General features: G+C 34.4%; 1 protein-coding gene across 3 annotated transcripts in view; it reads right to left on the reverse strand.

Annotated features, from left to right (window-relative positions):
- The window catches only part of ZNF385D (zinc finger protein 385D), a 372,690-nt gene that overhangs the window by 41,925 nt on the left and 305,989 nt on the right, over positions 1-24,776 (reverse strand). For all 3 annotated transcript variants that reach the window (XM_072328232.1, XM_072328231.1, XM_072328233.1), the window contains one exon: positions 12,305-12,467. In XM_072328232.1, the coding sequence (XP_072184333.1) occupies positions 12,305-12,467 (163 nt within the window). The remainder of the gene's footprint in view (positions 1-12,304; positions 12,468-24,776) is intronic.

Consider the following 24,776-nt stretch of genomic DNA (forward strand, 5'->3'; position numbering starts at 1 on the left):
GTAGTGATTATGTACTTATTAAGAATCTGAATCAACATTTTCAGCAATAGGGAAAGAAGTTTCAAACAATGATTACAGATAACAACCACAACTTCACTTTAAAATAAATTTTAATGGTAAAATTATAAAGCCTATTTCATGCACTAAATTCTCAACATGGCCAAGCCCTGACTTCACTTTCTAATCCAAAATAGAACACATAGAAACTTAAATAAAAGCAAAAATTTCCGCCCTACACTCCCCCCGACAAAAGTCAGATGCATATTTTCAAAATCAAAATCAAAATCAAAGAAACCTGAATTAAACAACAGTAACAAACAAAACCCCAGCATAATCCAAGATCAAAGGGGACAGTCAAAATTTGAACTCATGCATTTCATTTCTGATGTAGTGGCATAATTATTCTACTTGTGCTTTGCCTTTCCTAAATTATCATACATGGCTGAAGGGAAGATAGGTATACTGATGTGTGAAAAAGAATTTGAGAACTGTGTCAAAAATATAGCACATTTAAAAAGTTGAGTGCACAGGCTGTAAACCCATTTTCATGAATATGACTTTTAATTTAGAACCAGACACACGAGCAAAGTACCTGAAAACTCATATCAATGTTCAGCAGCTTGCAGACAAGTACCGAGTGGCCTAATTTTTTAGTTACATTATAGAAAGAAATTGATTTACAGTGGTAGAGTACTTTGCAGTAGCACCTAATACCACATTTACATGCCTCTATAATTTACTTCACTTATGGCTGTCTCTTATGTTAATATTCATTATAAAAGTCCTCTTCTAATATTGCTTGATTTGACAGGAATGCATTAGCAATGACAAATGCTTTATAATGTGCTCAAACAATATTAATACAAGCAGAACCTCTGATAATTGCTTACTTAAATGCAAAGTTTTCCCTTTTTATTTCAATTTACCCTTTCCTGTCTTGTTCCAGCCCCCCAGTAATACAAGTTTGATAACAACTGTACACCAGTTAGAATCTCTCTAAGCTGACTTTGTATTACTAGAACCATATGAAAAGCTGAACTGGATTCATTCCATTCAGAAACCTTTAGATACAGATATAGCTATGATGTTTTCATTTAAAAGATATGTTTTAAGTGGAAGTAAATCACTTCCCTTATCTGTGATCTCCATCTTATTTTATGATAAACAAATTCCTTCTTTTTCCTTAGGAAATGACTTGTAGATGAATGTTCTTTATCCATGTGTAATCTGAGATCACAGCCAGAATTTTTGCAAGCATAGAGCAGAAGAAACCTGGCCAACAGGTTTACAAAAGCTCTACTCAATTGCAGTGAAATGTCAGTGGAGAAATAGGCTTTTAGGTTTCAGAGTATACATAAAAGCAAGATACATTCATAAAATATATTTAAATTTTGCAACAACAAAATGGGTTTGTATTGCCATAGGTACATGGACAAGAGCTACTATAACCAAAAATTTGCAGAACCCTGGTGCAAACGGGGTAGAATCCATAACGTAGCAATTACACCATAATCATAGCTCAGCTTCATAAATATGTTCACTTGAGATAAAGTACTGAAAAACAAGTAGATCTAAAATAGTTACTGCCAGGTTTGTTTATTTGTTTGTTTTGCTATAAGTCTATTTTGTCCTCAAGCAAAGAGCTACAAAAAATTTAATACCAACCACATATTGAATTTCTCAATTTCTTATATTTGTCTTTGTATTTTCTTGTGACATTGATACAATTTCTTTTAATAGTCCAAATGAGACGTCAGTGTTTTCCAGAGATATGTTTGTCTTGAAGCAATCAGTAATACATTAGTTTAACAATTAGTACTGTAAATAAATATGCGTTTTCTCAGATACTTAATAAAGGATACATTTATAAATAAATAACTGCATCAAATGCATCACAGAGCCTTGTCCTTTGACAAAATATCAAATCTTGTCTCTCCATTCAGAGACTGCCCAAGTGTGTAGTAATGACCTTGAAAAAGATAAGCAAGTTCTTCAAACTGTCAGTAAAAGACTCAGTAGATAAGAAGGGTGGGCTCACCCACTGGAAAGCATTCTTTGTCAAATATAAAGTAGGCAAGCATATGATAGGTGTAACTCAGAGAATGATGACACACTACCAAAAGAAGATAAATGCACTCCCAAATATTTAAGCCTGGAAACGTCAGCAATATATCTCATGAGTTCCATAATGACAGCCATCTTGATTAGATACAGTGTCCACAGTTTTTGAGGAAGGTAAAAGCACTAAATTTAGAGTAGCACAGTTTCACAAAAGAAACTGAAAAGTTTTTTTTCTCAGAAAAGTGAGAAATCAACCAAAAGGTTGCACAGAATATATGTTCACAGCAGCACTGTTAATTAGAATGTTAGAGTGGGCTAATTCACAATTCTATTTATTTTATTCTTTGGTTTAATTTTAGCCAGGATTTGTTAAAATCTGAAATTAAAATTACAGTGGGAGATAGTCATGAAGCTAGCTTCAGAGTTATGGTAGAAGATAAGGGGGGATTTTGACTTGGAACTGAACGAACTTCTTGATATTAAAAGGCAGAGCAATAAAAATCCATCATTTCTCGACAGCTATCACAATGGACAACTTGAAGGATATTCTAACCTAAGAAAAACTGAACTGTTAAGGATAATTTCAAATTTCTATGTCAACAAAAGAGTCACCATTCCTCGATGTGTTTAAGAGCCATTTGGATGTGGTGCTCAGAGATATGATTTAGCAGAGGGTTGTTAGAGTTAGGCTATGCTGAGGTTGGACTTGATGATCTTTGAGGTCTTTTCCAACCTGAGTAATTCTATGATTCTATGAAAAGTGATGATTAACAGTCAAAATTTTCTGTAGCAGGCAGGGCGACTTTTCTTCAAACTTACCCAACTTAGCTAAGTGCAATTGTGTGAATTGCTCCTTGCCTTTTAAAAAGTTAGGTGAGCTCAAATATCTCCTTCTTCATCTCAAGAAGACATTTGAGTATCAGACAAAAACATGGCAAGGAGCTGCTGTCCCTCTGCAAATGGGTGTTGGCCCTCCAAACACAGCAAGGCCCCTGGTTCAGGGATTTTGTCAGTGCAAACTGCATACCTACTCTATTAGTTCCCACATGGACTTCCATTCACTCATCACAGGCATAATTCACCTTCTCCACTCAGTAGTGAAGTTTTCATGCTCACTGTTGTTGCCTGGAGCAGGAAAGCTGCAGAATCCAAGGCACAACATGCACCTCAGGCTGGAAAATTTGTGAGCAAACAGCAAAGGAAAGGATAAGCCTCTTAGTTTCCCTCTTCACCTTGATAAATTAGTTTCTGACTATGCAGCTGTTGTGTATGAACTTGCCACAATTTAAACAAAAACATGATCTGGCCTTTGTGTTTCCAGGAAAAAGGGAAAAAAAAAAAGAAATAAAAAAGTATATATATGTGCATATAGATACATATATATATATATACATATATATATATAATGAAGAATGTAGATTGATTAGCATTTGTCAGTTTTCATGAGTTTTAGTCACAAGCTCCCCACCATAATATGAAATTTTTATTGGGTTTAAAATTCAGAAATAAAAATGTTCATTCACATTGTGAGATACTGTGAGCATAAAAGCCTTAAAAGCTCTAATAGCATGCTCACAGCTGCTTTGAGCACTGTCACTTCTGTGTGTGCACTTGAGATGTCCCTTCCAGTGATCTATCAAGTTATACTGTTCAAGCTCACTTACATTTGTATTCTATAGGAGATAGAAGGCACTAACTCCTCCAAACCATTCTCCCACTCTGATGGCCTAACAAAGAAAGAGGAATCACAAGCAGGATAAATGTGATAAGATTTGCCACTTGTTTGAAGCACTTCACGTATCACCATCAATAGCTGCTGATGTTTTGTTACAATTAAAGCCAGGAAAAATTTAGGCATCATCCTCTATTGAAAATATCAGTAGTTGCAGGGCTTATCAACCTTGATAAGGTGAATGAACTAAAGAGCTCATTTGAGGACTCTGCTGTAAGAAAGTGGCTATTTGCAAGCAGAAATAATATAATTTGAAAAGTGTGATGAAAAAAAACTGATTCTTTTTTAGGCTACTGCCTGTATTTTAATAAGAGAAGATCTACTGGATTAAATTAGGAAATCCTTCTGAGTCTCCTAAAATGCTTATTTTATTTGTAGCTTAAAACTAATCAGAGTTGGAACAAGGAAAAGAGGACAATAGCAAGTTCTGATTGAAAGACTTGAAGAGAAGAATACTAAGTATACAATTTGGGAATTAAAACATGAATTTCAATTGTCTCAATTAATTCAAATTCTAATAATGACAGAAAAAAAATTAAACCAAGTGTAAGAGTAGAAAAAATACTAGGCTTCCAGAGACATAAAGCATGTTTGATTATCTAGAGTAAATTTTCTGACACAATTAAGGACACTGCTTTGCATTATAAAGACATGGTCTACCCAGACAAATCCCTGTGAGCAACTAAAATATTCTAAAATTTTATTATCCAATCCTGTGCAAGACATGGAAAGATAAAATATTATGATCAGGAGAGGAATTACTTCAAGAGTCAGTTCTTGTTCTTGATCACATATTATTTGACAGAAGTCAACTGAATCAGTCTCACATATTGATAAGAACTTTCACATGTGACACATAAAGGACTTCCGTTTAGAACATCTAAAATGTATAATATACATAGAGCCTACTAGCAACAAAGAATTTTTTTACTGGAGAGTCAGGAAGACAAATTATTTACGTGAATCCTGAATACAAATATTGAGAGAAGCTGGTAAAAAAATAATTAAATACATACTTTTTTCTAACTTATGACTGAGCATTGCCCAGAAGACTTCCATTAATTATTTCCTCAGTCAAGTCTAGGAACTTTGGTCAAATGACTACGAGAATCCCACATGACAATTGGTATGTGATATAATCCTTTTCAGTGCAAAAAAAACACTTTGCCTTGCTTGTGGAATGAAGCTGCCTATTTTTCATTTGTAGTCCTTGTCTAATGCCATACCTCCTAAGTACTAACTTAGAATGCCGATTTCATGCAATTTTTTTGAATTGATGGTAAATAGAAAAAAACACAAAAAACCCACTAGTTCACATTTTGCTTGGTGAAGTATATGTTGAATGCATTTGTCTTGTTCACCATTAACTCATATTTTAATCATCATATTAGATCTCTAATTGTGATATTTTTGCAATTAATAATATATTTCATTTTAAGTAATAAAAGAAATAAAACTCTGTATATTCCTCCAGTGTCCTCAAAAAATACTTCTTCACAATGTGAACATCACTGCATCATTGTATCATGTGTAGCTGAAATTTAGACATGAACTCCCAACTCTTTTTCAATCTTACATGAAGCCCTTTCAAAAACATCCTTTAACCTTCTTCCTTGTGAACAACCAATTCTATCATATTAAAAACAGCTAAGTCTCTAGTTCAAATAGTGATTAATTACATATATTTATATATTTATATATATACACATATATTTATGTGTATATGTGTATATATATAATATATAATATATATTTATAAATACATATATAAATTATATATTTATAAATATATTTATTAAAAACCCATATACCTGGAACTTGTGCTATTTTCAATTTGTAGAAGTTTTACATTTTATTGCAGCTGATAATGGAGATAAGAACCAATTCCAAAATTAGTCCACTAGGATATATCTATAAACACTCATACATTGTGATTCCATTCCAAGGTCTTAAATTAGTAGGGTTATGTGGACTTAATATGTTCCATATTTATTCTGCATCATTCCAGTATTTTACATAATTATTTGCCTCTGTATGTTCTAGAACCAAGCAAACACAAAGCATCAGCATGTTTTCTTTTTTTTATCAATTAAGTATGTACACTCATGAAAACAATGTTTTGGTAGGGAAGGATGATTTCTGTCAATTCATGTTAATTTTCATTAATTAATTGATCACATTTAATTCATTATTCACTTCCCCTGACAGCTGTTACTCTATTTCTCCCAAAGCTGGTGTCATGGAGATAGATCTAAAATTACTTGAATTATCCTGTTTACCTTTTTTGAATGCTGACACAATGTTTATTTTCTTCCAGTCCTCTGGATTTTTCAGTATCTATATTGTATAGAGAGCTGACAGTTATGCAAGAAGTAAGTTCTTAATCTGCTTCTTTTAAAACTTTCAGATGTAACTTTTCTGGAATTGCCCCCTGATTAAATACTTGTTTTTAAACACACTTAAAGCTGCCATTAGCAAAGAAGGCATTTAAACACTAATGTCATCATCAAGTTGAAATAAGTAGCCTGTTTTTTTCTCATTTTGAATTTATCATATATGGTTCCTTGGTTCTTGTAGCCTTTGAGAGAGTCTTTTTATTTCCCTTAAGACTAGATTTATTCTTGTACTCATTTATTTCCTATAATAATACTCAGTATGTTTTACTTTCAAAGTTACACAAACCGTTTTGACATTAATTTGGCTATGAATATGCCATAATATAAGAGTTTTAATACTGGGAGATTGCTATTTTATTTATCAAGGTGAAACATGGAACATGGAAAGATGAAATAAGAAATACATAGTTCTTCAAGATGTCTGATATCCTAAAACAATTTTGAGAATAAGAGTATCTTAATGTATACTGAAGTTACAGGTGTGGTCTAGCTCAGGCATCTATTACATGGAAAACTAAAGAAAGTTTAAGACACACAGAACTCAGGTGCATGAAAACCAATTAAATGTTTGTGTTCCTCCTCAAACAGATGTCAAATCTACAACCATGCTTTATCTCATAGTAACTTGATATTTCTGATATCCATCCTAAACCTCTCCTGGCACACCTTGAGGCCAATTCCTCTTGTCCTGTCACCTGTTATCAGTGTGAAGGGACCAGCCCCACTCTCACTGAAACCACCTTTCAGGTATTTGAAGAGAACAATATGTTCTCCCCTCAGCCTCCTCTTCCCCAGACTATACAGACCCAGTTCCTTCAGTCTCTCCTCATATGGCATACTCTCCAAGCCCTTCTCAAGCTTTGTTGCCCTTCTTTGGACCTGCTCCAGCACCTCAATATCTGTTCTGTATTGAGGTGCCCAAAACTGAACACAGTACTCTAGGTGGGGCCTCACCAGTGCCGAGAACAGGGGCAGGATTGCTTCCCTAGTCCCACTCACCACACCACTCCTGATACAAGTCAGAATGCCACTGGCCTTCTTGGCTACTAGAGCATACTACTGGCTCATATTCAACCAAGGACTGAAGCATCTTGATTTTTTCTGAAATTACTAAGGCTACTTTTGTCAATTTAATTCATAACACAAGAAGAAAACAAACATGAAGTACGAGCCATTGAGCAGATATATGCTGCAGCACTTGATTCAGTTTTGATCCAGCAGTGATTATGAATAACTGATGAACGGACATCTAATAAACAGAAGACTGTTCACGAGATTTCTAGTAGTTACAACTATGGGCAATGACAAACAAGATTATATTTCACTGAGACACTATGGATAGAATATGCTTTTCATTTCTATGAACAATAACATTGCTAGTACTAAACTTTCAAACTGATTCAACGCTGATACAGATGTTGTGACTGACAGCAGTTTTTATCTACAGGATTATTCAAGCATAAAATTGTTGTCAAGGCAATCCAAAACAAAAAGCAGCTGGGTCCACAGAAAACACATGGTGTTCAAATGACAAAGCTCTCAGTACATAGATGCAAGCAAAGAGAGATTTTATTGCATGTTAATGATCAATTGAGGCACATATAAATTACTGTACTTTTAATGTCACCATTTTGCTACACTGAGAAAGAAAGTAAAAGCCCTAGTTCTACATAAAGATCAAAAGAGAACCTATTGTCTTCCAAATTACCATTGAGCTTTAATGCAAAATTAGTACAACAGCCTGTGTAAGGCTGATAACATTTTGTGCTGCAGTTAGCTACAGATTGTCTGAAGTGTGAAAAAGTCAAAGCATAGGTGATTTAAAGTGAAAGACATTGTAACATGGTTGAATATGACTGTGTTTAATTTTCTTAGCACACAATTAAGAGCACTGATAGCGATGAATCAGTAATCTCTGATTTCCAAGCAAATGACAAGAGTATCAAAAATATGAACACATTTTCCAGGCTAAATTAGATTATGCTGTTCTAAAGCTGGCTCTGAAATCAGTCTGCACCATGGTAAGCATCAAGCAATTACTCCACATTTATTATTTCACCCTTGCAGTAACAGCATAGGATACGCTGCATACTGCGCAACTTGTTACCAAAAGATACCTGCATATCTACAGACCAACTTCAGTTCCAGTATAGGCTGATGTGAGAAAACAGGCTTTTTTCAGCTTTTATTTCTGTTATCTGTTGACTGTTGAGTCAGTCCCCAGAAGTACAGTTAAAGGTTGCAAAACAGTGATAAAGTATGCTATGGAATTATTAGAAAAGGTATAATATAAAAATATAATACTGTATATAACAAGGCACAAAACAGGTGTAAAAAGAGTAAACTGACTCCGAAAATAACAGCTCTGAAAATAAAAACTCTAAATTTGTCATCTATTCCAACAGAAAGATATAAAGGTACAATTTAAAATGCAATAGAAAGCTTTGTGCTTCAGTCAGGTCCCATCAGTGATCTTTTCCTTATTTTAATCGCATGTAAAACACATTTTATAACAGTAATGTATATTACACAAATTCAATGTGATTTGCCTAATGGGAAACTAGTGCAAACCTATTAAAGCCATGCATTAGGAGAATTTAGTGATCTGTATAAGATTAGATATTCCCATTTTAGACCTCGGATTTTGCTTTGAGTTTATTCTTTTTCTTTTTTTCCTTCCCCCCCCCCCCCCCTCCCCCCTTCTTCTTCCTGGTAGTTTCTTAGTTGTCAGTTTTACATAAAGACACAAAAGATAATGGAAAACATGCTGTATGAGCTGGCAGGCTGCTGCTGGTCAGCAGCAAAAAGTCCAGCTGGGGGCCAGTCACTAGTGGCCCTCGGGGACTAATATCAGTGCCAATACTATTTAAAGTCTTCATTAATGACCCAGTTGCTGAGATAGCATGAGCAAGTTTGCAGACAACACAAAACTGGGATGAGTGCCTGATATGCCAGATGGATGTGTTGCTATTCAGACACCTTGATAGTCTGAAGAAATGGGACAACAGGAGTCCCCTTGAAGCTCAACAAAGGAAAATGTAAAGTAGTCTGAAGTTCTAGGCTTCTAATGACTCTAAAGGTTCTTTAAGGGAGATTAAAAAGGAAAAAGAATTCTGACTTTCACAGAATAAGAAAAATGACCCCATCTTTCATGTTTTCTCTGTTACACTGTATGTAACACTCAGGAATAATTTATGAAAGGTTTTAGGGAGTCTGCTTACATAGCCTCCAACATTTATTGGTCTTTTTCTCAGTCTTCACTGCATATCATTGCATAGCATTACACAGGTTTCCTGAAGGTGTTTCATTTGCTGGGGCTGTTAAGTATGCACAAAACCAGCCAATTGAAATCCTGACCAATGTGCTGTGACTGACATGTAATTCACCATTTAACCACTGCTGTACATGATGTATTGGAGATGATATGAACATAACCTTATCCTTTGCATGTTTGGGATCAAGTATTAGTCTTCTGTGCAGAGTTCTAAAATACTGTAGGGAAAGCTTTTACTGTAAATCATCACAAGTGAAGGTAATGGAGCTTATTTCTTGTTACGAATGATCAATTCATGAGATGTATTAATTAGCTATTTCCTCAGAAGTGCTTGTTACTACCAGAATATTTGCCTTTTACTGTGATCCTTGAAAATAGTGCATACAGTGCAGCATATTCTAATGTTATTTGGGCTTTCAGGAAACACTTTGCTCTTGAAAGCACTATATATAATACAAAATCCAGGGAAGGATAGAACACATGATTTATGAGGTTTTTTAACTTGTCGTATTTGGCTGAAAAATTCAGGCTTTTGGCTAACAAAATTGAATATATATATATATGCATACATACATACATACATACATATATATACATACATACATATATATATTTTTGTTTGTTTGTTTGTTTGTTTTTAATGCTGTATCTGCATGCTTGATTCTACAGAGTATAACTTGTACCAAGAAGGCCCTGTGACCACCAGTCACATCAATTCTGACCTGTAACACCCGTATTTCTGTTTGGATTGAATTGGCTACCTTTTTCATTTTAATACCAGTGATTGAATAGTACTCTTGCTACAAGCTGAATAGGCACTCTCTGTATTTTGTCAAAGCCAGATTTTAGTTTGTTTGCCAACTAATATTATTTCTTTTTCTCACAGAATACCACTGTGGTGGTCAGCATCATGAGTACAGAATACATATGTATATATGTACGTACATATATGTGTACATATATTATAAAATATAAATTCAAGAAGCTACACACAGTGTATAAAGCTGAAGAAATTCCCACACAGGTCATTGCTTTTGTGGGCAACCAGTTTTTTTATGTCTTCTTATTTATGCTGATACAAATATTGATTTGTACTACTGACATTGAATGCGGGACAGTTTATATTTATTGTCAGGGATCTAATTCAAAGACTGATGGAAAGACTCTGACTGTTTTAAGGTAACCCTGAATAATCCTCTAAACTTAGACAGCATAAGAAAAAAAGCTTTTCAATAGTGCAAATCAAAGCTCAAAAAATCTTTTTTTTTTTTTTTTTTTTTTTTTCATTCTCTGAAAATAGTAACAATAATAACTCACTCTTTCAATACAACATCCTTGAAACTGTTATGAGGCCACAACAGCTATGAAGAGATAGCATCATGAGAAACTTTAAAAGATACCGGTATGCTTAAAAACATATCATTTATATATATATACAACTTTTGACATTTCCGATCTTTGATACCATTCTGCCATGCTTCCCTTCTTCCATATGGGAAGCAAAAGCACTTATTTAGAATATTTTCAAGAATATACATATTTGTATAACAATATAAAACAAGCACAATGATATTGTAACAATTGTTCTTTAAAGCAATAATACTATTGTTATGACATACACTTCCATAAAAATATATACTGTTTATAACAGATTTATATGAAAGAGAGAAGGAAAGGAGGAGAGGGGGAGACAGAGAAAGAGTGAGAGAAAGCTACTGGTATCTGTTTATAACAAATATAACAAATATATAACGTAAAGAAAGTATTACATATCTGCAAGGATTTTTTTGTTTGTTTTTGCGACTATTAGTGCACAGCTATTTACAGTTCAAGACGTGAATCAGAAATGGTTGGAAATGAACAGCTTCTAGCATAAGTAGAAAGGTCTTTGATTTTTTACAGCTTTAATTTTTTTGCTGTTGCTGTTTTTGGCTTGTTTGGTTAATGGGGGTTGAATATGATTAACTACTTGAACTGTGTATCTTCATGGAGAGAAAAGTAGTCATACCTTGTGAGATACTAAGGTACCCTTCAGTGGACTTGCAGCCTTCCTTTGAAATTTCCAGTTGAATAATATGCATTTAAAATGCAAGCTTTATCAAACCCTGTTGACTTCACCAAATATTCACACAGATTTTATTTGCAAAGGAGTGCCTTTTACCCACTCAACAATTTAAAAGATATGATTTCATTCTGAAGACTCATTTAAGCAGAATAATTGTAATCAACAACACTTACCTGATTATGCGGAATAGAGGTTATAATGCTATTTTCCAGCTCAAAACCATGTAATAGCCACTTTAAAAAAATAATGTAATGTTTGAAATTTATGAAAACTAGGTTTAAGCTAACAATGTTTTAGCAAGAAGCTTCTAGAAAGAGTTATTGCAATTTGCTGTTTTATTTGTGGTTAAAAGAAACATGCCATAAATAATGATTTATAGACAGCTACTGCATATAGGCTATGAGGGTTAGGTCAGCTGATATGTAACAAGTTAGCTGCTATAAAAAATAATCAAAATGTAAGTATTGCAGTCTATCCTAAAAGAATGACAAGCTTCTTTTCATAAAGAGAAATCAGTTGCATGACTGTCATACTCTCACCAGCGTACTAAAAGTACTAAAATAAACCAGTACCACACAGAAAAATGGATGAAGCATGAATCAATGGGGCAAGCACATAACCAACAGACATGGAATTAAGGAAAAAAAAACAAAAACAAACAAAAAATAAACTGAAAAACAACAACAACAATAAAGCAACAACAATAACAACAGGAAAACAAAAAACAAAACAAACAAACAAACAAAAACAACCCACAACAAAGATTGTCGCTTAACCTGGTTTGTCAGAGCTGGTATTGATGGTATTGGTAGTGATGGAAGTGAAGGTAGTCTTTGCGCTGTCCTTGGTAGTAACAGATTTCTGCTTATTTTTCATGGCTTCCAGTGCTTTGAGCTTCTTGGCATGTTTAGTGCCTTTGTAGTGGGCCGCAGCCTGGCTCTACAAAGGAGAACAAAATGAACCATGCAATCAGGCTCATTTCTAAACTGGCATTCTCTGTATTAGTACAAATACAGACTACCTTTCAATAAGGGGTACCACTCATGTTATCCAAATGGAAAATTGTATTTAGAATGATGCTTGGAAAACAATAGAAAAATTACCCAAACAACCCCTATTCCATGAATACAGTATATTACTGTATAATGATATATTACTTCCAGACAAAAAATAAGGATATTTTAGTCTTTCATGCTTGAAACATGTATCTTCATTAGTTTTTCTATCAAGAAAAATTAGCTTTTGCATTTTTATTATTATTTTTTTTCCTCAGGCAATGGGGAAGAAAGAACTTTTCACTTTTCCCACTTCCATGAAAAACTAGATATTTAGCTAAAGTTTCTTTCTGCCTTTCAAAGAAGTGTTTACACTTAGCAGTGCTACCAGGAATTTCTCAAATGGAAAGTAAAGACTAACAGTTAAGAGCAAACCGAAAAACTCCAAACAAACCTCAAAGCAAAAGCTACCGTGCCCAAACAAATAAAGCAAAACATAAATCACATAAATTATCCTCTTCAGAGCTCATCACCAAAAATCTAACTGAATCTAAGACAGATTTGCAATTCTCTGTCTTTAATAAATAAATTAATAAGTAATTTTAGTCCACCTGCTAGAAAAGGTAATATTTGAAATTCAAAGCCAGGTGCATCCAAAGGAGAAACCTCCCACAAATCCTGTCAGAGTGCCAAATATGTTTTGGCTACCTGATATCATTAAGCTAAAACAGATTTGACTGTGTGTTGCTATTGAGATTTACGTACTATACTGAAACGATATTCATTATTCTATAATTTAATACCAAAAAGTTTTCATTTAATTCATGTTGCATGTATATTTTAAGAATAAGAAAAAAATAAAACACACAAAAAACCCCCAAACACTGGAACTAATAAAAAATTCAGGGCTTTTTCTTTTTCTTTTTTTTTTTTTTTTTCTCTCTAATATTTACTTTTTTATAATATAGTCTTATAAAGATAGTCTTACTGTTACTAAATAATGGCTAGATAAATGCCTTATAATTTTACTGCTGAAATTCAGCTTAGAGTATGCTTAGAGTAAATATATAAAGTAAATGCACTTTATTGTGTAATCACAAGAGGAAATAAACACTTCACTTATTAGCTGCTAACTCAAGGATCAAAGGGATAAAATGACACAGTTGCTTCACTCACTAAGCTACTAGTATAGGTAGAGAACTCCTGCATTTTCTGGCATCTGTTAATCATTAGACCTTTAGTTAACACTGTCTGTGCTTAATTTTGGGAAGAGAAGAAGTTCTAGCAAATGTAACAAGCACATATTAATTATCTCAAGAGTTATGGTTTTCAGCATTCATGAAAAGTCCTGATTCTTTCCAGAAGCCTGAGTTTGGGAAGTTCAATGTGAGGAGATGAAAAGTGAGAGAATTGATTTAAAACAATAACCACATATACACATTTGTGTATATACACATAAATATATGCTCTTGTTGTATATTAAGATGCATCATTCCACTTGGTTGAAATGCCAATTTCCCTGTGTCTAAAATAGCACAAATATTGTAGTAGGTACCCTTATTGAAAGAACACTGGACAGTGAAGTTATTAATTAGAAACAACTTGAACAGAAACAGCACAATCATGCACCTTTTACAATTCAGAACACATAACATCGAGACATACTGTAAGCCAAATACAAACAATCAAGAGATGTTAATTACTGTTAAACTGAAGGACCAGTGTCAGCTTATGATGATGCATTAAAAATGACATAAAAAGTACAGCCTTATGATGAGATTGTGTCAATTGTATTTATTGTTCCTAGAGTCAAATTTAATTACCAGACAGCTTCAGTTACTGAGTGCACTTGTTTTCCCTAACTGATAGTGTCATTTTTCAAATAACAGAAAGGTAGTTAGAACATGATCCTAAATACTGGAATACAAACATTGATTTTAGTTTGATACACAGCTCAATTTTCTTCACAGAATTACTAGATATACACCCCAGATTTATGTGTCCTGTATTCACAGAATTTGCTCCAAATTTTCACAGCTACAGCTCCACAAACCTCTACTTGAAGTGCTGGATGCATGTGGAATAAAAAATAAAGCTTTATGTAGAAATTAGTAAACATTCTAGTGTTCTGAAACATATGAACATAATTGTTCTGAAGTGGAAACACACTGCTGCTATATAGAATTGTCCATTACTCACTTCTTACAATGTGTTGCCAGTTTATGCAACTTCTACTTAGATAAGATCTTTATGCCTTTTATATTTCAAAGCTAAAATCCCCATTTTCTCAGGAAATATGTAGCCATCTAATCTTGATAACAGTAGCTGGTAGGTTAACAGTAGTTCTGTGAGAGAAAACAATAATCCCTAAGCATTTAACTTACTCAAAATTAACATAAACTCAACTTTTAAAATTGAACAGGAATCCTAAACAAGAGTCTGTCATTATATTTCCTTGCAAAAGTGGGATAGGGGAAACATGAGTGGTGACTGTACCCTTTCACAAAGATGAACAGGGGGTCCCCTTCTAAAACACCTCAGAGCTCAATAGTTCCAAATAAATAAATAAAGACAGATAGATAGACAAATAGATATGCATAAGCGTATGTGTATATATGTCTTGTCAGGTTGTGTTATAAGTTGTGCTCCAATAAACTATAAGCAGAGCTGATAACCAGAGGTGAAACTGAATGTACTGAACCCAGTGGGGATCAACGGAGAGTTTTGCTTTGCACAAAGATGTACTGACTTTTATATATTGCTTATCTTGATGGGAAGCATGTCCACTAAGAAACAGCTGTTTGATCTAAAACAGAAATTCTCTCAAACAAAAGAGATTCAAGACAATCCCAAAGCAAAAACTTCCTGGAGAATACTCAGCAATCCTAGCCAAACAGTTATCCTAAAAGCTCTCCAATATTAAATTTTGTGTCTTGTAATTATTATTTAAAAACAACAAAAAACCAAACCAAAACAACAACAAAAACAAAAACAAACACAAACAAACCAATCCGCCCCCCCCACACATGCACACACAAATTAGAAGAATATCTTAGGACAGAACTTTCTTCTTTCATTAGTTTCCAACAGTTTGTTGTTTCTCACACTGTACCTTCCACGTTTAATACAAAATATTACCCCTTGTGTTGTGAAGACAAGTCTCTGACACCTAACATGTGTCCCAGTCTCAGCCTCATGATGAAACATGAGAAATATGTCAAATATTGCTAATTTATCATTACACTGAATCTTAAGAAACTATATCCACTCTTGAAAAGATGTCTAACAAGAAAGTAAAATGTATGTTACTACTTTGAATCTGAAACTGAAGACCCACTGATGCTTAACTACATTCTGAGAGCTCAAATCCTGTAAATCACATGTGGATAAAATTTGTTCTACATGAATTACTTCAAAACCAAGGAAACGGCAAGATGTCTAAATGGCAATTCACTTTTCAAGGTTACTTGTAAAAAAGTCATACCTATTTCAGTGGTACAATTCAGTTTAAGCATCTCTTTTTGCAATGCAGGTAATTTCTTCTGCTTCTATGCACATATGATGATCTATTAGCAACCATTTTAATACATATATTTTCCAAACTTCATAAATGTCTAGAACATAAAACTGTATTTACCTATATAAAAAAAAATGTTTAATATGAATTCACAGGCACACACATACCACAAAAGAATAACCATCGTATCTACAGTTTTTATAGTTACATCTGACAGTAGCAAGGAATAACAGCCAGTGTCAAAACTCAGCTGCTTTTTATTCTTTTTCTGCTACAATTGCTATAAGGACATTATAATACTCAGCAAACTGTAATAAGTACAATGAGAAGTATATGAGAAATTTTTAAAAATTCGGACAGTACTCTCTTACAGTAAGACATCACATCTATACAAAAGTCCTCAAAATAAGTTTGTCAGTCTGACTAATTTACTTCACTGAATCATACACCTTCTTATATTTCTTAGGCACTGGTTCAAGAAAACACACTCCACTTAATTTTGAGTGTTAAGGAACAAAAGGATCTTACCCTATTTTCAGAGAATTTTCAACTTAGCAGCATTACATCTTCTATATTTTTCATAACCATTTGGTTTCATCTCATATTACCAATCATCTTACAGATCGATTTCCTGCCTCTTTCATTCCTTCAAGGCAGTACCTTCCTAATAAAAGCAAGCTCAAATAAAAGATTTTTTTTTTTAAAGTGTAATTGGTTTACTCCAATGCAGTTCATTGCATAAATTTAATCCAAGTATCTCACAGTGTCATCTCAAAATATGTTATGAAAGCTGTTCACTACATTCCATGTTTTTAAGTAGACAATTACTACTGTTAGAAAGCCCTAGACAAGAGCTAGAAGGATTGGAAAGTCTTTTTTATTTGTTTGAGATTTTAATAGCTCAAATCATGTCTGTTTTTATCAGCCACTGGATGGTACCATCACTTCTGCTGTCAGTCCCAGTACAACAGAAGCAATCCTGGATAACACATCAGCAACTGATCTCAGGATCTCCCAGAGTAAAAAAGCATAGACTACAGCTAGTAGTTCAAGCCAGTGTTGAGCTACTCATACAGGGAAAGCAGTAACCCAGATGCATATGGCAAGAAGAGGGTTTCTGCTCTTTGGTTTAACAAGGGAAATTGTTTATGAGATGTCTGTGCTATGCATTATCTTAATCACCATGTACAGGTAATCTTCCTGAATTTGGCTCTGTCAATAAATACTTCAAATATAATATGATAGATGCTCCAATCACAAAAGAAATTGATGTAAAACAAAAAGACCTTTAATTTTTGGAACAGGTATCATACTGACATAAGTATTTTTCGAATGGATCCAAAGTTGCCAGGTTGACTGCCAGACTGGTTAGTCAGTGATCACAGAGCTGTAGGAGTTGGAAGGGACCTCTGGAGATCAGAGTCCAAACCCCTTCTACAGCAGGTTTTTCATAGCAGATCACAAAGGAAGGCAACCAGGCAGTTCACTGATATTTCTAGGCAAAGAGACTCCACAAAAAATTTGAGCAGCCTCTTCCTCTGCTCTTTCACTCTGACAGTAAATAATCTCTTCTTTGCATTAATATGGAATTTCCTGCTTTCCACTTTTTACCCATTGTCTCTTTTGTTTTTGCGCACCACCAAAAGGAGTCTGCCACCATCAACTTGACTTCCACACTTTAGATATTTAAAAACACTGTTGAGATTCCCCTCAGCCTTCTCCAGACTGAAGAGTCCCAGGTCTCTCAGCTCTTCCCCATACCTGAGATGCTCCAGGCCTTTACTTACCTTTGTTGCTCTCCACTGGATTATCTCCAGAAGTTCCCTGTCTTTTTTGAACTGAGGAGCCCAGAACTGGATACAGTATTTGAGATGTGGTGTCACCAGGGAAGAGTAGAATGGGAGAACCAACTTCCTTGACTAGCTGGCCACACTCTTCTTAATGCACTACAGGATACCATTGTTTTTCTCGGTCACAAGGGTACACTGCTGGCTCATAGTAAACCTGTTGTCCACCAGAACACCCAGGTCCTTTTCTGCAGACCTCCTTTTCAGCAGGTCAGGCCCTGACCTGTACTGATGCATGCAGTTATTCCTCTGCAGATGTAGGATTCTGTATTTGCTGTCATCGAACCTCAAAAGACTCCTCTCTGCCCAACTCTCCAGTCTGCCCAAGTCTTCTTGAATGGCAGCACAACCTTCTGGTGTATCAGCCACTCATCTCAGCTTGTATCATCATCAGCTCAGACTTGTTGAGAGTGGACTCTGTCCTTTCATCTAAGCCATTGATGAAGATGTTAGATAAGATCAGACTCAGAAACATACTGGGGAATACTGCTGGTTACAAGCTTCTTGCTAGATTCTGCACCACTGATTAGCTGCCAAACCACCTCACTGTTCACTCCTCTATCCACACTTTCAAATATTCAGTACAAGGATATTGTGGGAGACAGTACGTTGCAAGGCACACAGCATCCACTTCTCTGTCCTGATCTACTCATCTAGTGATGACATCACAGAAGGCTACTAGGTTGTTCAAGCATGATTTCCCCTGGGCAAATCCAGTCCTGGTAATCTGATGACACCACTGTGCTCAAAGTTATAGTATGCAACTGAGACATTTCTATACTACCATATGCATGCCATATAATTGAAAGTGAATTCTATGGAACAGTGAATAAACTGGAGAAACTTACAGAAAGTCTAGCAACCTTGATACTCCCAACAATTGAAACTAATGTGAATATCTAATATAACAAGACAAGAATTGTACAGTCTTTGGCACTGAGATGTATTTGATCTAGTATCGAGGTAAGTCTTTACTTGGGGGTATTTTAAAGTTTCGAATTTATATGTCCTTTGAGGCATACTGTTTTGTTTGCCCAGTGAGTGCAGGCAGGAAATTCAGAACTACTTATGAGGCCTATGCTCACTTTCTAGAACCCAGTGGAACTTCATGGAATCGAGAGCTTTGCTGACTCTCTCTACAAGAGACGAATAAACTAAGCACCCATGCAAGACTTTGCAGAATAAGAGATAAAGATATATAATGTAATTTTTTAAGGTTATATCAGTACAATGATATGTTCGATATTGAACAAGAAGAGCACCCTGATTCCTACCTGATATGTACAAACTGAATCTGCAGTCAATTATAACACAGATAAATGTTGCCTGTCATAGTTTCTTCTTTCTGCTAAGCTTACCTTTATCTTCTGAATTGTGTCATTTCAAATTTTTTGCACTCTTTATCGACATCAGTCCGTAATACAAAGCCACAGGCTTAATTACATTATGGACTAAGATTTAACCATGGTATGAAACAACAAGCATGTTTGTTCTTTCTGATACGCTTTGAGAATATGCTTTTACACCATAAGCATTCACTGATCAATTTGCCTCTTTCCCTATAGGCAAATATACACTGATAGAGCAGGTACCAAAAAGAACATTGATGAAGAAAAAACAAACAAACAAACAAACAAAAAAAAAAGAAATAAAGAAATAAAAAACACAATCCTTCATTACCACAGCAGAAGAAAATAAATGTTAATTCTCAAGAACTTAATTTTATCTCTTTATGGAAAAAAATACAAACAAACAAACAAGAAAAACCCCACAACCAAAAAAAAAAACAAAAAACCAAAAACCATAAAACAACCCACTTTCTGTTCTCCTATTTTATAAGGCATTATCTTAATACATTCTTGAATGTACTTTGAGACTCAAGGATCAGAGAGGATGGGAACTGTCTGAGCTTAGTAGCTCCTTTGCATTAACAAAACTATTCCATCCCAATATGCTTGGTGTCCTTTCAGTAATGGTGAGTACTGCTCCTAGCAATACTCTGCATCATGCTGTAAAATTATCAAAGCTATATTGAAATCAAGCATTCTAATTTTGGAAAGGAAAATCTTATTTATCTTGGTCAAGTACATGAGATCACAGAATCACAGAATTGTAGGGGTTGGAAGGGACCTCTAGAGATCATTGAGTCCAAACCCCTACTTAATATCTCTTGACTCATAGCACTTTCGCATATCATGCATATCCTTTTACTGTAGAATGCTACTGTGTGCCATTACCTGAAATTATCTAGGCAAGGTACAAAAGACTGCACAGATATGACACTTCTCACCTCATGGAACACATACAACAGAGCATATACAAAATCATATAGGGAAGACTGTTCAAGTAATGAATTACAATCTACGGCCTGTTTCTTTTAAGGACAATAGTGCTTATTCATGCAGCATAATAAAAGTTCATTGCAAGCTGAAGCTTAAAAAAATTATTTACTTAACCATCTATGACATTCTCAAATATAGTTAATTTTTAATTTTATATTTAAGTTTCTGCCTGAATAGTTATTTTAATATTAACATTCCCTGCATTCTTTAGATCAGCTCGTACACATAAGAAACTCAAAACCAGGCAAGAATCATTCTTATCTTACTGTTTTATTTGGACATGGCAGTAGTTGGGTGCACTCCAAGACCAATCTCCATCCTGCTTGCAGAAGGTAGTAAGTATACACAAAATATGTGAAGTTGTCCACTGTGAGAAGTCATCACAGCTACACTGAGATTGATACTCCAAGTTAAGGACTAAGACTGGACATCATACAGATCCTTCAGTTCTCTAATTCAAAAGGGAATCCAAGTATTTCAGGTTTAAGGAACTCCAGGAAGAGGCAATGTGTTTTCTTAGAATAAAAGAACTCTCAGTCCATTAGTTTCTAGCTCATTTTGACCAACATTAGATCACTGTGCAGTAATTTACTCAAAAAACCTACTGTAGGATTATTCACAGGACATCTCTTTGTGAGGAAATATCCATTACATAAAAAATAGAAAAAGGAAAGAAAAAAGAATGAATGTCTCTCTCTCTCTCTCTTTTTTTTTTTTCTTTAAATAAAGAAAATAGTAAAATATGTTTCATTTAGGGAATTAACACAAATAGAAAATAAATGCCTAGGTGACACTAAAAGCAAATTTGTATTAAAGACTAGTTTTATCTACTCATCTACTTACAGTGAATTTTTTATATACTTAAATTAGTACATAATAAGTCATTTACATCTAGCAGTTTTTTGTCCATGCCCTCCAAAACTGTGGCATGCTCTCAAAATGATAAATTATTATAGTCTGATAGGAAAAGGTTAATTTAACATCATAGTCATGACCAGGCCACTTGACAAAATGCTGTCTAATCATACATTACTTGTATGGAATGAAAGATATTTTGTCTTCTTTTTAGAAAATTTTAGCCATGGACCCTTGATGATGTCACTAATGAGGAAGAATTTATATTATCCATATGAATGAGTTATTCAGATATCTCAAGGAATAATGAAGGATATTTAAGATTCCTAATTTCTTTCTATATTTTTAAAAATCATTTAAAACAACTGTCATTTCCACAAACATATCTACAAAATCACACTGTTCTGAATAAAATAGAACTAAGGCCTTTTCAAAGTTTTGTATTGAATTCAGAAAATAGCATCACTCTCCAGACTTTTGAAGAAAAAGGAAATGTCAGGGAAGAAAGACTGAAAGTTTGCTAAGAGAAAGTTAATGTGTCTACTCCTGTCTCTACAGAATTACTTCTGGGAGAGTTCATTTCTGTAAAAACTTGTAGAGGTTCCTGAATCTTCTGAATAAAATGAAAATAAGGATCTTTAAATTGGTCACAAATAATGCACTGAGATTATAGAAAGCTCTAAGGCTTACACCCATGGTGTTTCAAATACCTCAAACTTAACATGATGGAGGGCATCCTCTTAAAAACCTCCTGTTAACTGGATAAAGAACTCTCACAAATCTAGTTTCCTGCACTGGTAGATTTCCATGCTGGTGTTGTACATGAAGCATGTGGATAGTTTGACAGTGATTTGGGGAAAACAAACTTCAGGATACTTTCCAGATTTTTTGCTACCACTTAGTACAGGTGAAGCAGCAATATGGGAGAGCTGTAATTTTACATTCATGCCCTTATGTCTTTTAAAACTGAATCTTAAAAAAAAAAATCTTTCATATACTATATTTAACATTGCTATTAAATTGCATAAACCCATTGCTTTTTCCCATGAGTATGTATTAACAATTTACTTTTTGCAGACAAGTGCACAAATATGATTAGCTTTTGCTCATTGCTCCTTATTCTGTTACTGGTAACTAATTTTTATATTATTGCAGTGTAAACAGATGCTATTTTCCACTACATATTCAGCACTAATGAGCTAATTCATTGTGTTAAAAACAACAAAAGATTTTAAAGAATGAGCTATTTACTTCAATAGTCCAAGCTCCATTGAAATCTATGTTGAAATCAACCGTGATAGGAAGTTAACAAATTACTCAAGAAGCTCTGCTGCAAAAGAATAACTTTGTTTAGTTTGTTCATGCAGATACAGAACATGTTCTTTTACCCTCTCCACATGCATATTATTGAATCTTGCCTGTTGATTTGAAAGCTATTTTTTCAGTTCAGCTAATATAGTTCACTGCTTTTCTCATTAAAAAAAAAAAAAAAAAAAGGAGATTTCCTTTACAGAAGCTTTACATCTGCATCAGTATTCACTTCTAAGAATTCATTATACAGCAAGATCTATAAACTATGAACTATGGTGTTTCATTGCCCTTTGGACATTATAAGGACATCTTTGCAAAGAAAAAAATAAAAAATAAAAAAAAATAATAATAATTTTAAAAAAAGCAAGTATGTGAAGTGTAGATTTTGTGACTGAAACCCTGACTACATTTCAGTTGGCAAGTATGTTGATATTTATTTCACTTTGGACTGGTGATTGAAAGCCACTGTGAAGTTCTGCATGGACCATTTTATCCTTATGAAAAAAAAAAAAAGTAAAGATGGATGTACAGACTTATGCTAAGCCATGAAAACAAAATGTATAGCATCACCGAAACACATTAGTTGAACAAGAAAAAGTCATGCTTTCACCACAAAAAACCTATAGTCAACTTTGAATATGCTACTTTATCACCTCTGCTATAGCATTTGCCTAGGCAGATCTATATCATCTAGGTTGGTGCTATGTACTGACATCTTGCTTCTATTTCCATGTCACACATGTATGTATATATATACAGACTACAAAACAGTGACAAAATGAAAAATTGAAAATATCCAGAACAACTTAACTGAAATTGAAACAACTTGTTTTCTTTCTCTGCACTTTCTCTGTCAGTTTTGTCTGACACTGTTAGAGGCAACCACACTGATTGATCCACATAGGAATATTTTTTCTGCTACTTTTGCTTTAAAGCAAAAGCGTTTGTGAAAGTTATGTATATATATATACACATGGCTGTACATAGATCACAAGACACCTGCCATCTCACCAGAAACATTACACTAGAAGGTTTCCAGTGCTGAGTACTCTTGATAAACACACATATGTCCTGCAGACATCCAGCTCTGAAGCTAACAGAGACACTCACATTTTTGTTGAAGATAATGCAATCTGTTGTCCTGCTTTTTTAACTGGGTTGCAAGTAATCAGTGCAGTAGTTTATGGACAGTTATAAAGCCACAAAATATATCAGCTAAACTACATAAGTGTATCTGGGTAGTGTATCAGAAGAAAGCAGATGACAGTTAGAATTCTCACACTAGGCTGAATCTGTATGACTATCTTTCTATTTTAGAGTAATTTCCCATTTATAATCCTGGACCTAAAATCACAGAATTATAGAACCATTATGGTTGCAAATAACCTCTATCATCTAATTCAGCCATCAACCCATCACCACCATGGCCATTAACCATGTCCCTCGGTGCCACATCTACACATTTCATGAACACCTCCAGGGATGGTGACTCAATCACCTCTCTGGGCAGCCCATTCCAGTGCCTGAACACCCTATAAAGGGATATTTTGTTTTCTAATATCCAACCTGAATCTCTCCTGGCACAACTTAAGACCATTCCCTCTCAGCTTACCACTAGTGAAATGGGAGAAGAAGCCAAACTCCACCGTTCCTCAATGTTTTTCTTGTAGTGAAGGGCCCCAAACTAAACACAGCACTCAAGGTGCAGCCTAACCAGTGCCAAGTACAGAGAAAGATTACATCCTCATTCCTGCTGATTGCATTAATTCTAACAAAAGCCAGTCCTTTTTTTTTTTTTTTTTTTTTTTTTTTTTTTTTTTTTTTTTTTTGTTAGAATTGGCTTCCTTGGTCACCTGAGCACACTGCTGGCTTGTATTCAGCCAGCTGTGGATTAATATCCCCAGATTCTTTCCCCTATGAATTCAGTCCCTCTGACCTAAGCCTATAGCAAAGCATGGGCTTGTTATTACCAAAATGCAGTACCCAGAACTTTATCTTGACTAAGCTCATATAGCTGGTCTCAACACATTGATCTAGCCTACCCAGATTACTCCATAGGGCCTTCCTACCCCAAATATATAAAGTCTTTCCTATAATCTAAGCAAAGTGTTTTAAAAATATACAGAATAATTTGATTAATCTCTCAAAAATAACAGCTATTCCAACATAAATAAACCTTAGACATACCACAAAAACCTCCCAAAACATTACCTTATAAGAATATTAAGGTTGCTGGTTCAAACAGTAGATATGGAATAGCAAATGCAGTTATCAAATATTGTGTTTGTAAAAACAACTATTTGCTATTGTCTACTGGATCATAATAAATTTCACTAGTGGGTCACATAAGTCTGCTTGAGACAAGAGTGGAACTATTAAAA

Source organism: Excalfactoria chinensis, chromosome 2, assembly GCF_039878825.1.
Source record: "Excalfactoria chinensis isolate bCotChi1 chromosome 2, bCotChi1.hap2, whole genome shotgun sequence".
Lineage (NCBI taxonomy): Eukaryota > Metazoa > Chordata > Aves > Galliformes > Phasianidae > Excalfactoria > Excalfactoria chinensis.